This window comes from Trematomus bernacchii, unplaced genomic scaffold (genome assembly GCF_902827165.1).
Source record: "Trematomus bernacchii unplaced genomic scaffold, fTreBer1.1, whole genome shotgun sequence".
NCBI lineage: Eukaryota > Metazoa > Chordata > Actinopteri > Perciformes > Nototheniidae > Trematomus > Trematomus bernacchii.
Window position 1 is genome coordinate 2,742,243 of NW_022987567.1, and position 17,203 is coordinate 2,759,445.

At 40.8% G+C, this 17,203-nt stretch overlaps 1 protein-coding gene across 1 annotated transcript; it reads right to left on the reverse strand.

Moving 5' to 3' along the window:
- Window positions 1-156: 156 nt before the first annotated feature.
- On the reverse strand, window positions 157-16,962 carry ppp2r2ab (protein phosphatase 2, regulatory subunit B, alpha b). The gene is made up of 10 exons (XM_034125823.1): window positions 16,676-16,962; window positions 14,528-14,596; window positions 12,464-12,561; window positions 11,522-11,687; window positions 9,933-10,045; window positions 6,994-7,171; window positions 6,717-6,881; window positions 3,440-3,609; window positions 2,128-2,219; window positions 157-1,763 (listed from the first exon to the last, which is right to left on the reverse strand). Exons 1-10 carry the CDS (start codon window positions 16,680-16,682, stop codon window positions 1,484-1,486), a joined length of 1,338 nt encoding a protein of 445 aa, XP_033981714.1. The 5' UTR covers window positions 16,683-16,962; the 3' UTR covers window positions 157-1,483.
- Window positions 16,963-17,203: the final 241 nt, after the last annotated feature.

Here is a 17,203-nt window from a genome sequence, read left to right on the forward strand (position 1 = left end):
TAACAGGGACCCTAGCTTTTCTTTTGTTATAATGTACTGAAAGCATACCTTATAAATGATGTAGAACCGTAACAAATAAATAATGGACAACATGGATAACACATTTAAAAAGAACACAGTACTGATGAGATCTCAACGATCAGGCAATCACAACGGTACAAAAAGTAGTTCCTTTATTATCTTCACCGTCATAGATTAAAACTGTAGTTATACATTACTAGAGGCATCAATTTAATTGAACTGTCCACATTTTAAATACGTGTGGAGACATCAACAGCTGCAAGTCCTGGTGCAGCTTATTGTACCATCACATTACAGTAGCAGTAATAATGTCTGCAGTAGTTTTAAACAAACACTTTAAGTGACGTAATGCCTCAAATAATGTTTTCTTTTAAACCGACAACACATCCAATTACTTTAGTTGGTGCAGCAAGAGTCCAGTGTCAAATCAAAAAAAGGTTTTTCCCTGTTGTGAAGTACTGCTTCGGAGCTGTGGTACACCACGGGAAGACAATACTTAAAGATCACTCGAAAAGATGTGTAAGGTCCAGCTTCATTTCACAAAATAGGACGGAACAAATCTGGTGACATTTTTACTTTTTTTAATATAAATATGACAGTCATAATAATTATTTGTTAATAGGCTATCTCTTATACCTTGTCCAACACAAACAAAAGGAGGAAGAGGAACCGATGCACGAAAGACAGAGCCAATCAAAAAAAAGAACCTATTTTGTAGTCTGGACCTATTTTAGCCCGAGGCACAGCAACTGGCCGGGCTTTAAATCTGTGAAACAATCCTTAAACTCCTGGAGGCGAGCACTGAGGTGTTGCTGTCCTGCATGTCTGAGCAGCAAGAGTGGAAAGAAAACTGAGCATACATTTGTGACTGTTGGGTATGTAAGGTTGAATGAACCAGGTTTGTGAAGAATACTATGGCAGTCTAATGGTTGAATTAATAAAAATGTGTATACACACAAAAAAAAAAGACTGGCAAATTTTTCTTAGAAAAATAAACACTACAATGGCACAGGACAATAAGGGGAATTACTAAATAAGTGTGTTTTTACCACAGAGCCATTGGCAGGGGAAAGTTATAAAAATAAGTGTGTCTGTATTCAGATTTTTTTAAGGAAATTAAACGTGTGTACCCATGTTACCCCCGGGGAAGAAAAAGGGCAGGTGGGCTGGCAAAAAAAATAAAGCCATACCAAAATAGGGAAAAGAAAAAAATTGGCACAACATCACTTAAACAACAAGGCAGGTGTTACTCTGCCACAAACAGGCTGATGATGGGCAAGAGCGAGGCTTCCTCTGTCCACATCTAGAACAAAGTGGCAAAGTCTGGTCACCCAGTAGCGACGGACAAGGATGCTGGTTGTCGGGCGTTACCGCAGATCACCCCTGGGTGAGGCTTGCGAGGCTGAGGGTGATGCAACGGGACGTCCCCCCGCGCCAGATCTCAGGTAAACTCACCGCGGCGTTAGTTCACTTTGTCCTGGAATATGTAGAGGTTGTTGGTCGTCGCCACGGCGATGATGTTGTCCTGGGGGTGCCAGGCGGTGTGGAGGATCTTCTTGTTGAAGTCCAAACTGTCCACGCTGATTTCGTCCTTCTTGCGCTTGCCGCCCGCACACACTTTGCGGGGCTTTAGGACCTGCATGGGCTTGCTGTTTTCTCGGGACGCCTCCAGAGTTACGTCCCGCCTCTGGCCGCGGTCGAACATCCGGAAGAAGTTGTTGTATGAGCCGGTCATCACCACACTGAGGGGGGGGGGAAGGAGAAAGGTACGTGAGCCTTTCACACAAGTAATGCTAGAATAATGTCCATAACTTAGTACTTCTGAACAGAAATGCATTGGCAAGCAGCTGGTATGGCTGCACAATGAATATCATTCCCAATATGGGCTAGTGCTATATTCGAATCAGACGGTCCAATAATAGTTAAAAGTCAAATATAGAATATATATATTTTATTACATTACGATGCTAAAAGAGCTTTGCTGTAATTTGTAAGCACCCTCAATAAAATAAAATCCTATTCTAAAACACAGATAAGCAGCATCAACAGAGTAAACAAAAAACATTTTATTTTATTGCATTTTCTTTGGCTCCCGCATGTACTCACGTGTCATTGCCATTCCAGCAGCACTCAAACTTGTCAAAGATGCAGTCGTTCTCGTACAGCGAGCACAGCTTGCTCCTCAGGTACTCATGAACCTGCAATAAGCAAAGGCAGGTGTGAAGGCGCTATTTAAAGACTGACACATACAGTGTTAGTAGTGTACACACATTAGTGCAAAGCAAAACCATGTATTTACAGTGCCCCCATGTGGCCACATTATGGAATTACAAGGTAAGATAAGGCGTGGCCATTGTTAACCCTTAGATGCATAAGTGGGTCTTTTTTGACCGGGTGAGGTGGTATTCTTGAAGTATCTTTGTAATTACATTTTTTTTATCATTTCATATTCCAGCTATTCCTCAAAAAACATGTTTTGGATATCATGCCATTCAAATTTTAAATGTAAAGAAATTGTAGTTTTTGTATTACTACCCCAAGCGTCAAAAATGACCCGCATGCATTTTCTATGGAATCCTATGGGAACCGTTGATTCTTATCACCTGTGGCTGTCAGGAATACATTCACTGTAGACCACACAGACTACATCACAAGTGACACCTCTCAGGAAGATTATTTTACACAGCAAGATCTGATACCTGTCAGTATAATAATAATAATAATAATAATAATAATAATAATACATTATATTTTTATAGGGCTTTTCAAGGACTCAAAATCGCTTTACAATATAAGGGAAGGTTAGGGTGGGGGGTATAGGACTATCAAACTTGATCAACCGGCATGGATTGATGGGGGGTGGGCTATGAGTAGACAAGAAGGACTTCAAAACGTTTTTTTTTCCAAATGTAAAAAAAAAGGTCTAAAATTATAAATAGTGAAAAATTAAATATAAAATATTTCTAGTGTGAACCAAAATATAATACTAAATATTATAAAAGTGATTTTTCTTAACCAAAATGACAGAAATTGCATAATAACACTTGTGGAAGAGTGTAGGGTCCAGTCACTCGTGCATCTAAGGGTTAAGAAAGAGTAAAAATAAACACTGACAACATTATATAAATTCTACCTTAGTGGAATCTTTGTTTGGAAAAAACTGAAACATTTTTCTATTTCATTTTCATTGAGGTTACAAGCCCAGGTAAATTCAGAGAAGTGACATTTTCTTTTGCTTCAATTCAAGTGGTGTGATGCATGTAGCTGCTTCAAATTAATCTTTGTGGTAAAAACATTAGCTGTGCATCGCAAAGAAATTAAATGTTGTCAGTTACAATAATACTAAGAAAAGACAAAGTTACAGAGTAGATACATTACTAAACTAATACGTTACTGTTTATGTGTTTGTCCCTCTCACCTGGTAGGTCTCCACTGGCCTGCTCTCCATGTTCAGATCCCAAATCTTTACGGACAAGTAGTCTCGGGTCATCATGTAGCGTCCATTGTGGCTGAACTTTACATCCGAGATTGAGGATATGATCTCGGAGAAGAAGGAGCGATTACTGGGATCTTCAGGCTCCTCAAACACTGGACAAGAGAGGGGAAGATATAAAAGTGAGTATGATGAAATACAGTCAGACTTCAGCAGTCAGGTTTCTGAGTGACATTAGGAAGATGCGTGTGCGGACAAAACTAATCTGAATGACAGAGATTATGAAGAGATCAACAAAAGAGATATTTAAGCCATGAACTGCACACAAGACTAAAGTAATAGATGCAAGAATTGGTATTGTCAAAATCCCAAACAGGTTTGCAGAGTCTCTTCTTAGACCCCATTTACACGGGAACGCAAATCAACCGAATTCGATATCAAAAAAGTATTCCGCTCACACGGCTCAATAAACGTGTCCCTTCACACGAGACCGCTCGACCCGCTCGACCCGCTGTAGTACATATGCCGGGCCTGTAAGTGGCGCTGTACTTCCACTTCATCAGGAAAATTATCGTATAGGGCGTACACACGGAGCCGTTTGCCCCCCCCAGAGCGTTCCGTTTGCAGATCTATCCACCTTGGGACCCGTTATCGTTTGCGGGGGTCCGTTTCCGCGGTTCCGTTACGGCCTTGTGTGGCCGAACGGGCTATACGTGAGAGAAAAGTAGCGGATACAACCCGTTTAGTTCTCGTGTAAACAGCGCCTTAATATCTCCGGTGGCCACAATGGCTGGTAAATAATGCTCTGAAAAAAAAAAAAAAAACTGTACTATTACGGCTTCTAACAATGGTGCTTCTGGCAGATGAGCAGCGATAAACTCAGAATTTAAGCCAACAGGCACAGTGCAGATTTACATATAATTATTTAACATAAGATAAATAACGTATACATGAGATATGAAAGCCACATCACACATGATGGATGACAATGCACCATCGTTTCAGATTCGGTCATCTCAAACTGTGGCGAGGCCTGAGAAGCATCAGTTTAGCTTCAAGTTTCAACATGTCCAAATCTTTTTATCAGTGCTCTGATGGTCACTTTTTTACTGACCGTTGAGCCTGAAGAACTCCCAAGCCGGAGAGCGTGTTGCGTTACTATAACAACCAGAAAATGCAAGCTGTCATATTATTTTTAATACAGCAATTTTTTTGGCTTCTTCCTTTTGGTCCTCCCACATTAAAAAGGGAGCAGGGTGGCTGGCTTACAAAGATAGGGAGAGGAGAGAGTGATGCTGCATTCAACGCAGAAAACGTGGGAGGAACTTTCCTATTTGGAAATACCATTCACTTCTCACAGCTCTCAGGTGTAACACACTGCTTGTGAATTATGTTCTTTTCTTAAAGTGTTGGCATAATTTAAGAAAATATGATAAATCTTGCAGCATTCTTAGACAGCCTGAAGGCACTTAGGAAACCACAGGGGCAGGTCAATGGTATGAATGCTACTGGCTGCACCTTTGACTGGAATAAAGTCTCATTTCCACTGAATGAAGAAGGACTTGCAACACTGCAGACTACGGATGTGTTGTCACTACAGCAACATGGGTCGTTTTGCACAGGTCCCAATTACAGCTGTAAAAACATGTTTTAACTAAACCCAGATTTGTTTTAAATGACAACCCGCAAATATAAACAATCAATACTTTGTGTCACAGTGTTGTATACCTCCCTGCTGGTGTACACCCTTATTTGTTTGTATGTTAGGAAACACCAGTGTTTCCCCTACTATTGTCTTGGAGGGGGGCTGCGCCCCACCAACGGAGCCCCGTGCCCCCCCTGAAATTCAAGGTGTTTTTTTTTTATAGTTTTTTTTGAAATTATAATATATATAGCACCAAATTGCAACTAATCTATATCTACTGTCACTTTTCACATTGAACATGTGCTCTTTTATTAAATAAACTAAACACTTTCATTTTAAGTTGTGAGTTTTGTGTTTTTGACCCTAAGAAACACTGATGCAATAATCAATAACAATAATCCACAGCTCCTCTCTCTGCTCCAGAGGACTTAAAAAAAAAATATATCCCAATACCACCCACCGCCCCCCCCCCTCGCTCAGGCAGCACCCCCCCAAAGCAGTAAACCTAGGGGAAACACTGAACACCATTATTCTGCAAAGGCAAATCACAAGATTTTCTTTTTTAGGACGTGCGATATTAAGTAGGCAAATTAACTCAAACACGTCATGTTACAATTCTTTTGCTGCTTGCTACAAAAGGAAAACTTGCGCGGCACTCATGTCAGGGGTACTTGAGTGAGTGACATTAGCCGCTTTCACACCAAGTACTTTGCCGTACTTAGTTCCCAGCACTTAGTTCCCCCATGGAACAAAGAGCCGATCGCGTTCACACCGGAATAAGTCCCTGAGGGAAGATGACGCAAATGAAGCCGCTGACGTCACTTCTTCTTCTGCTTTGGGTTTACTGGCAGGCCGCAAACAACTTCACGGCGTATACTGCCACCCGAAGTCCCCGGCCGGAAGTCCCCGGAGTTGGGGACTGGCTTCAGTAGAAGCTGAAGCCTTCCGAGTAAATCGCCAGAACGCCGACACCTCCTCATCTCCACCACTCCCATGTTTTTTTTTGTGTTGCCATAAGTTAGTCTCTCTCCGTTGGTGCGCTGGGCTAATGCTAATAAGAGCAAATAAAATGGCGGCTTCACATCACTTTTCAGAGTTTTACGGGGCGTGGTTTGCAATTCGCCCAGCCAATCAGAAATTGGAACTTTTTTCTCCCCAGGAAAGTACCTGCTCTCTAGCAGGCACTGAAAAGGGGGGAAAAGCTCTCATGAACTAAGTTCTCTTTTTGGTGTGAACGCAAAATCCCAGGAACTATCGGAACTAAAAGGGAAAAGTACGGGGAAAAGTACTCCGGTGTGAAAGCGCCTATTCAGGCTCTGCATGCACAGCAAACCACCAATCACAATCATTCTTGATCAGATCAAAGCAGGAGAACCGAGCTAGCTCAGCTTGTTGCTCTGATAACTTAAGATCCAGAAGTCCGTGACTAAAATCCTTCATCCGGTTAAATATCGTAAAAAAAATACCAATTGTATAGCATTAAAGTTCAAGAAAGGATGGTTTGCGGACAAAATAAACTGTCTTTTCTTCAATTCCTGTATTTTTTCATATCGCAGGGGAAAGAAATATCGCAATGTCAGTTTTTTCCAATATCGTGCAGCCCTAGTAGGGACTCACATTTGGACTGCTTGTCGCACAGCGCTGAAGCCCGCATGTCACACAGACGGATGGTTCCTTTGCTGCTGCTGTAGACGAAGGTGTTGCACTGATGAGGGTGGAACTCTGCCGCTGTGATCACCTCCGTCAGCTCCTCCATGTTGGCTGGTTTAATGTCAACAATGTCTTAAGGGCACAGGGTTAAGGAATAAACCTGTGGAGTCATTTGGTCAGGGGATGAAGAAAAATACAGCCTGAGTATCACGGATTAGTTAAGTTCACACGTATGAAAGGATACTGAAGCTGCGGTCGGTGATCTCCAGGTTCCAGAGGTTGATGCGGAGGTCGTCTGCAGACAGGTAGGTCTCCTCGTCACTGTTGACCGAGATGGAGTTGATATGGTAGGTGTGAGCGTTGGCAAACACCCTCCGTGGACTGGCCTCCACCATGAGATCCATGGGTATTAAAACGGGAACCTGAGAAGGAGACAAACGGGACATAAAGGTGAAATTCATAATAAAAGACAGGAAGGACATTTGAAGCTCTGAAAGCTCCTTGAAGCCAGTTTTAGTCAGTCAGTAATCCACCCAGTAGTTTATGTATTTAATTAGCTAATTGAAATAAGAAACACCTACATTTCAGCTTTATAATTAATTTTAGTTTTTTTTTTGTCCATTGAACGAGAGAGTCTGAGAAACATTTTTAACTTCCATTGAGTTTCTGTTTGTTCAGTGAAGATTTCATCCTTTTCTTTTTCTCTTTTTTTAAATCAAGAACTCAGGCCTTAAGAGTTGGGGCTGTACCCGAATATCCGAATATTCGTTCGTTGGAGTACTATTCGGGTTTCAATTTCGTTATTCGTTTCGTTTTTATTTTATTTATTGAAATCTCCAATATCAACGTAAGAGCTTGTGCCTCTTCAGGGGGTGCTAACACTTAACCATAAACTTTATCGTTTACTTTCTCCGTCTTTATATGTAGATATGACTTTTCTCCGTTAATCTCTGTCACGTTGTTTCCATAGCAACAACAACTTCCTGTGAACAGCGCTAACTCTCCTTCAAAATAAAAGCATGTCCATAAAAAATAGGAAGCCAAGCCAAGTTACACTTAAGACATATACAACTGCAACAAAAGTAACAAACACAATGCAATATCCTTTTCAATTTCAAAGAACACGAATTGGGTTATATACATTAACAAATAACTATAAAACGACAATGCTGTAGAATAACAAAATGAATGCCGTGAATAAACCGAAATACACGTGTTGAAGCGGTTCGCTGCCGATTACTACGCACCCCCCGCACGGGCCGAATATTCGCGAGCCCGACATTTTTTATTCGGGACAGCCCTATTAAGAGTGTGAAGAAATGTAAATAGATCCTCAGTAAAATGCTTTTATTCAAAATGTAATTGTATACTTTTGCATCCTAGATTTTTCCAATTTGTTGTAGAAGACATACTTTATAAGTCCCTTAGCTTAGCGATTAGCGGCTAGAGGTGAAATCCTTTATATCTGGTTCATCAAACAAAGCTAGTACCTGTCTAGATGAGGATAAGTAAACCATAGTTACAGTTAAAGCCAACACACCTTTGTTACACCCAAACAGGTGTTGCCAGTTTAGACTATTGAGGGCTCTGTTGGATTAAACGCAGCGCTTGACTCACATTTAACTAGTCCCTCTACATAACCAAGTTGTCAGTTTCGTCACACCCGTTTCTGTTAGGACAGGAAAATGGACTCTTTTGTATTCTTTTATAGAATAAGTGAAGCCATACGGGTGAATTTTTAAGGGCTATTGAAGCATTGGAGTTCATTTCCCCTTCCAAAACAATCAGCATAACCACAGGTAGGGATGCATACCGGTACCCGGTATTACCGAAATACCGATTACTGGCGGCTACGGTATACCGTACAGAAATCAGATCCGGTTTTCGATAGTTTTTTTTTTTTTTTTATAAAAGTGAGGCGTAATATCCTTAAACTCGCGCCCAAACCGTCGAAATTACGATGTCAATTTTGCCGTGAAACTCCGCAAACTAGTCACTGTGGAGTGTGGGCCTTATTTAGAAAATCTAAAGTGTGGCTGCATATGACTGCCAGTCTGAATGGTGGGGTCTGTAACCACTGCCAGTCTGAATGGTGGGGTCTGTACCCACTGCCAGTCTGAATGGTGGGGTCTGTAACCACTGCCAGTCTGAATGGTGGGGTCTGTACCCACTGCCAGTCTGAATGGTGGGGTCTGTAACCACTGCCAGTCTGAATGGTGGGGTCTGTAACCACTGCCAGTCTGAATGGTGGGGTCTGTAACCACTGCCAGTCTGAATGGTGAGGTCTGTAACCACTGCCAGTCTGAATGGTGAGGTCTGTAACCACTGCCAGTCTGAATGGTGAGGTCTGTAACCACTGCCAGTCTGAATGGTGAGGTCTGTACCCACAGCAAGAAGTTTATTTCTGGGAAAGGTGGGAACACATCCAACCAATGCTGTCTCGTATGGCAACCAAGTCCCTTTGTGTTCAGGGAAGCAGCGTGCCAAGCGAGAGAGTGTTCAGTTCAGCAGGTGATATCCTACGCTGTGAAAGGGCCCGTTTGGATCCAGAGAGAGCAGATATGATATAATGCAAAAAAAACAAAAAACTGAACTGTGATGGGATTTGTTTTCTTTCATCAGGCAAATGTTGATTTTAATGATGGCGAGATCTCATGATCTGTTATGTGTTCTCTGGTCAGTCGAATCTCAGGTTGAATATTGATTATACCGGTGCTATTTTCTTTTTTGCATTGACAAGATGTGCTATTCACGCCTGATGGTTGTTATAAATGATATTGCAGAATCTGTTTTCTTCATAGATAACGTGTTTTTCATCGTTTGTTCAGTACTAAAAAGGTCCAAGTCCCACAATTGAATTTAATATTAATTTGACATGTTAACTATATCATAAAGCGCTTCATGGGAGTAATTGAGGGATGATTACATTTTTCCCTTATGCAACATGAAAGTATCACGATATGTATCGGTATCGTTCAGTGGTATCGTAAAAAAGTCAACGATATGCAACTCTAACCACAGGTCAGGTCATCGGAGTGTATTAACTCACAAAAAGAAACCTATCAAACTGGGCAGCACTGCTCTCTCAATAAACCAAGTAAAAAACTATAATCTAATAAATGTGTAGAGACTCGTTTCAACACTGGTCTGTCAGAGTAACACTGAGGTTGTGTCTGAACTGACCCGCAGTGACGTGATGGAGTTGGGGTCTTTGTAGCGTCCATCCTCCTCTTTGAGGTTGTAGCCCTCTGGTCTCTTGTCCCGCTCACTGATTTTCCACAACTTGATTGTCTTATCTGTCAAAAAGAAAAGTAATCGTGTCAATTATAATTAAGCTTTTCCGTTTTACATGATGCTCGGGTCATACATAGATTAAAAGGGTATACCATAGAGTGCCACAGTGACGCGTCCTAAAAGCCGGAAGTAAACTCCTTCCGGTTCCTTTGTCAAAAAAGCAATGCAATTTCTCCATAGTATTTTGGAAAATAGCTCAAAATAAGGTCTGTGGTTGACACAGAGACGGATCACGTTTTGTTCAGCCGGATAATATCCACATGTCTACCCTACTTTTATAATTTTCGAATCATAAATCTAGTCGCCAGAAATAAAATGCTAACGTTATGCTATAAACGAACTACAGCAGGGTCGCTGCTTCAACGTCACGCCAACTTAAGATCCATATTCAAAACTACAGATTGAAGCGAAGTTGAAGCGTTTGTTTTAACAGTTTGCAGGAGGCAGGTACTTGCTTTCAAGCAGAACACGGGGAAAAACAAACTTAGCGGGAGTGTTTACGTGTTCGCTGTAATGACGTACAACGGTCTCGACAATTTCTGTAGTCCTATTCAGCCACTTGTTAACAACCATCGTTTTTCAGACACGTAAACTCTTCAGATATCCCCAGTGGGGTCACTGCTGATAGAACTCGTAGAACAAAACGTGATCTGTCTCTTCAATGTGTGTCAACCGCAGACCTTATTTCAAGCTATTTTCCAAAATCCTATGGAGAAATTGCATTGCTTTTTGGCGAAGGAACCGGAAGTGGTAAAACGCTAACTTACTTAGGCTCTGGAACACTCTGCCCCTCCATGTGAGGTCGGCCCAGACCCTAGGGGTTTTTAAATCTACTCTTAAGACACACTTCTTCGCCCTGGCCTTCTAGTCAGAGCGGAGCACGACTCCTGACTTTTCCCTGTGTTTTTTATATATCTGTTGTAATTTATTGTCTTTTATTGTGATTGTAGTAATGTGTTTTTATTACATGTACAGCACTTTGGCTCGACCAAAAATTGCTTTTAAATGGGCTTTATAAATAAAACTTGATTTGATTTGATTTTAGGACGCGTCACTGTGGCACTCTATATCCTAATTGGACAAAGACACTACAACATAGGGCTGTGCGATTATGGCAAAAATCATAATCATAATTATTTTGGTCAATAATTGATATCACGATTATTAAAAACGATTATCTATTTACTTTGAAAACATCAATTTATTAAAAAAAACAGTATGTTTTTAACAGTCGATTACCCTGAACTTTAACTATAATTCAAAATAAATAATCGTTTTATTTCGATTACGTTGTTTTCATAATCGTTGCAAGCCAAAATACGATTAATTGCACAGCCCTACTACAAGAGCAGCAGAATAACCAGAGACGGGAGAGTTGACCAGGCTGTTTTTAGTTTTAGGTTAAAAAGGGTTCTAATGTCAACAATTTTGTATAGAATATTAAACTAAGGGGTTGCTTTTTAAATGACTCCACTCACCGTTAGTCGACAACAGGAACTGAGCAGCATTCTTCTGAGGAAGCCAGCGAATTTTGTTGATCTTCTCCTCTATTTCCAAACTCTTCAAGTAGTCAAACTCGGGCTCATGGCTCTGGAAAGTGCTGTAAACGTTGTATTCGCTCCGGAACTGAGGCAGATTCTTATTCTGCCCGGCAGCAGAGCAAAAAACATCAGACAAGGATAAACAAAAAGAACAGACGTTAGAAAAGAACAAGCCAGTGATGACCTTTTTTATATTTATACATTTGTTGAGTTTCAATCAAAAATACTTGTCTGTCTTTTAATTGAGAAGTGACAGCTACTTTCAGACATAAAGCATTACACTAGTTTAAATGTAATCCTTGTAGTACAACAAATGAGTCCTAAACCTGGAAAGGATTTTTAGAACTTTAAGTTTTTGATTAGATGCCTTAATACAAGCTTAAGAAACGTTTCCTTTTTTATCCTACGCCATAAAATACGTCAGCAAATGCCACACTTTGGAGCTTTAACATTTCTTTAAAAAAAAAAAGGGGGTATGCTAACAAGTGACAAAATAAACTATTCAACATCACGCCGAACATGGCGTCCGACTTTATCTTAGTGGTCGCAGTCATGTGACCGTGATGTATTTTGTTTATAGCCTAATTTTAGTTTATTACTACTAAAGTGGTGTTACTATGGGGAGATTACCCTGCTGAACTAAATGTGTATCACATAGCAAGAATCATAGAAATGTGTTTGCCACAGATCTTATTTAAAGTTCACATTGCTTTTAGTTGAGAAACCAATGTCGGCCTACAAAATTTGCCGTCACTGCACTACTATTAATCCTTGATACAAAGCCGCTTCCAGAAGAATTTCTAATAGAGTAATTGAGTTCAGGGGGTGACACTCTCTAAAATGAATATTGTGTGGGAATAAAACAAAGTTGCAATGTACCTCTATTTCCTGCTGGAAAATGACGACACGCCCACCCTTGTCTCCTGTGGCTAGCAGCTCCCCTGTGTGGTTAAACTCAACTGTGGATATGATGTCCGCTGCAAAGAAACAACACAAACATCATAAACTTGCCCATGTAGAAATGTTCTATTTATACATATAGCATATTTCTCGGTGCACAGACATAACATGACGAATAGAAACGAGAAAGAGGAAGCACTCTGTTAATCCTAGCTAACCCTGGATGTATACGTGCTGGAGTCAGAGTGCATGAGAGTGCAGGCCGGAGATGCACAAGGATGTCAGAGCATGTAGAGCAGACGGAAAATTATTAGTAACCTAGATTCTCCCTCCTTTTCACCCCCCATCCCTCACTTATACAGCATTACACATCCACCCCTAGCAGTAGTATGTTGCTTTATAAACGCCAACCCGTTCAAACACACTGACTTAACCCTTTGGTAGCCACTGGAGCAGAAAGACAATGCTGCAAAAGGTCGTGCTAGGAGGTCTTTGTGCATGTTGTGCCCCCCGGGGCCAAAAGTAGGGGGTCATGTATTTCAACCAGGGTACTTAAATTAATATATACTTGAAAATCATTTTTCCATCATTATCCATTATTGTTCGTTTTCTAGTACTTCAACAACTTGCCCTATAAAATACTGAAGAACGCCCATCAGATATGGAAAAACAGCAACAGTAGAGAACTAAATGCATTGCTGTGAGTGCATTATTTATTAATGGCTAATGGACGTTACTATCTATGGATGCTGCATGAATCAGGAAGCCAGGATGTAGGCCGAGGATAATGTGCCTTTTTTCTGTCACTCCACTGTTGGAATGTGTCAAAGGGTTGAAACATGCCAGACTGCTGCAGAACATCATGAACTGAACAGATTTACCTTTACGGTGTTACAGTTAAGTGTTGCCATTCTTTAGATTCCAGCTACAGGCAATCCTTAGTGTTATTTACAGTGCTGTGATTCAATAGAAATGTCTGAGGGATGGAAATCGTATGACACAAAACAATAAGCTGCAATAACCTGACAATTTCTATTATTGGCTCAATGAAACATCAAATACAAAAACTTAAGAGACATTTTATATTCTTAAGACATATTCTATCAAAAGGCGCATTAAGTATGAATATTTGTTGCAGTTACTAGCAATACACAGAAGAACAAGAATAGCTGTTTGGTGATGGTTTTGAGTTGTATGCTTAAAATGTACATCAATTTGTTTACCCCATTTCCTCTAATATGAGTAGGCAAAATAACACCTCTCTTAGCTACAAGGTGTAATGCAATGCAACATTATCCAACAAAGCACAGTACAGGCTAGTTAAGTACATGTTTAAGCTCACATTCACAGTTAAATACCTTATACCATGAACAGCGTAGCATTGTGCTAATTCTATAGTTTAGTTTGCATCGAGACAGAAGGGGAAATTATTCATGCCTTGACAACTCAACATAAATCCTGTTTACATAAACTGCTGTACAATGTCTGACAGGCCTTTACACTAAGCATATGACCAACAAATCTTCTTGTTCATTTGGTCCCTAACTTGAGTAATAAATAAGGCTGGACTTCCTGTAAAAATAAGGAGCCTTTTAGTGGCTTGCCAGTTGAAAGCCTTTAATGTAAAGCGGTGAGAGGAAGAAGCGTTTGGTTTGCATTAGAAGTACCTTAACACACAGCTCTAATACAGTCATTAAATCAGAAAACAGGCTGCTGTATGATACAAGTAGAATCCAGAAGTGTAGGAGTGGAACTACAGGGACTTCTGTTACATGGGAGCTGCAAAAGTATGAGTATTTAACATAGTGAGTACCCATTATATTTTTGTCCTTGTGCAGGAAGGGCACAGTTGAAATGTGTAGCATCACGGCAAGTTGCGGCTAAATTGTGCAACATCTAAGCGGCTATAGAACAAATCAGGAAGATGTTGAGATGCCATTTGCCCCCTCACTGAAAGTAGTTGTATATTAGTCAATTTCATTTGTGCAAATGTCCCATCTGTCCTTTAAGCTTACAAATACTAATACTTTGCAGATATCATACCTTCAGCCACGTCATCATCAATGGCTCCTTTCACCTGAGAGAAGCACCACTGCATGTCACCTCCAGGTCCTGCAGAGATACAAATATAAACATTTGAGTTAATACTGAGTATTTTAAATTTCAGGCTTGAGTTTCCCGGATCTTAACTGTGCTGGACATCGACTATGATGTAAGATGAGAGGAACTAAGATCGCCAAGTTTCAAAGTTTTTGCTGACGGTGAAACGGTGTGCCCAAGCAATAATTAACTACATGAAGTGGTATGTCAAAACAATGTACCGATTGTGTTCAGACATTCCTTGTTCATACATGCAAATAAAAAGGGAGTTCTAATTTCATCCGTTGTAAGGCAGCGTGGGAAAATTCTCAAAGTCTAGACGCTAAAGATACATGATATTAATATCCCATATGATCTTTAATCTATCTAAAATTAAACTCAATTGTGTCACACACACACACACAATACCTGCACATCCATTTATGGTACGGCCACACCACGAGGCCAAAGAGAGTTATATTCTGTTATGAAATACAGGCCACTTTCATATTAAAGATCATAAACATTTAATGAGTCCAATAAAAGCCAGATTTTAACCTTGGTTTGGAGTGTTTTTTCTGGTTATGAGAGAAAAAGTAGGTTGCAAATCAATTTCATAATTATGCATTTATCTCCAGATCATAATAACAGTTGGTGAATGTAGGGTTGAAACGTCTATTCTTTTAAATTTGGCAACCTCTTATACCAGCAGGAGATGCTCTTACAGCAGGCTAAAATAATTAAATACATCAACAAGAAACAACATGCTGGCTTGTTCGTTAAGGACCTCCATCGCCCGCCTCAACAGGTTCTACCTTCAACATCATTGCACAACATTGGTGTTTAAAGACCGCATATTTCTACGTGATCATTTATGTTATTACACAATGAGAACTGGTCTGATAACACCTTGTGGAAGAGCTCTGCAGAATAATCAAGGACATTTATGAGTCACCATTCTGAGATGAATCATGATTTAAAACAAACAGCCAGGAAAAGGGATGGTTCTGGTCAGAGCAAAATGAAGCACTGTGGTGGATTGCAGCACTCCTTGAGAAAATGCATAAAGCACAAAGGTGTTCAAATGGTAAAATCATCTCAGTCAGTCAGTCTCAACGAAAGGATGATGTGCAATGCCTCTGCCCAAAGACCAGTGTCATTTCCCCGCCCAAATGGACCAAATGCATGTACAAAATAGACAGTTGTGACCATTTCTTCCAGATGAATAAATAGCCATCTATTACGATTGGCTATTACAGTTTAAAGTCGCATATTAAGTGTTATAACTCTATATTCACTGCACAAGTAGCAGCTAATGAATGAAATGTGAACTGCTAACGTAACGTTAGACTACAGAGATCCTGACTATCTAGGCCTTATTTGAGGGAAGCATATTTATGCACAGGCATCTGCATGTTCCCGATACTGGCTTGATTTTGTAGTCCCTTTAGTCAGAAACTGCACAAAATATGGAACAGTCTGTTCAGTCTGCAGAAGGCCTGGAGTATTAGCCTGCATGTGGGCAATGTCAAAGTTTGAGCTAGCTAGAACGTTAGCATGCCTGGCTTGTCAAGCCAGTCATGGCATGTTTGAGGAATTGTGTGCACGGGAGTGAAAACCGCCAGTTTTACGTCAAACTATTTTGGCTAATGTGTTAACAGAAAATAAGATATTTTAAATTAGCCCTTTGTAAATCCCATGCAAAAGTGAGAAGCAGCAGCCGTCACGGCTATGACAAGTTAGCTTTACATGTTAGTGTCGTGTTAGCTATGTTTGGCTAACACGGTATGCAGCGTTAGCTTGCAAGGCAGATCCTGGGCCGGCGATAGTGGTAAACAGCTATCGTTTGCTAGCAGCAGCTGGCTAGCTAGCTTTAGCCGGCAAAGACAGGCCAGATACATGGGCGATGACACTCGGGTTTGCGGGCTAGCTAACGTTAGCAACAGCTAGCTAAGTTGTGTTAGCTAGCAACCGTTAGCTTAACTGACACTGGGCTGGGTTAACGAAATACTGTTCCGACCGTCGGGGCTGAGAGCCTGTTGGAGCGGAGACTCGTACTAAAAACACCGGCTGTTGGTGGTGTTTATGTGTGTAATGGTTTAAATGAATTACCTGCCATGACGAGACAGACAGTGGAGCTTTCCTCAGTCAGTCACGATCCTGCTTCCCACTCCCACGCGCTAGTTCGTGGGATCTGAACTTTTCTTCCGCTGTCTGTCTGTCTGCGCAAACCTGGATGTCAGGCGCTAAATTAACCGTAAAGCAGGGATTTTATATCTAATCCTCCTTCTCTTTCCCGCTAGTCTCGCTGTTGTTTCACTATGGGTGTCACTCACTCTCCCCCTCTGTCTCTCTTGCCGCATCCCACAAGTCACTTCTTCTTCCCCACCCCTCTCGAGTCTCTTTCCGCACGTGAACTAAAGGCTTTTTATAATGCGCGGGCACAATGAATGGCAGATGCACAAGCACGCGCGTGCACATCAGACTGGCCTTTTCAAGCATTTATAGACTATAGTACATACATTGTATTGAATAATTAAAGCTTGGAAAAATTATAAAAACACTAACAAATACCAATATAGTTATTGTTCTTGTTGAACATTTTGAGAAACAATGTGGCATCTTGGAGTAGGGTATCCT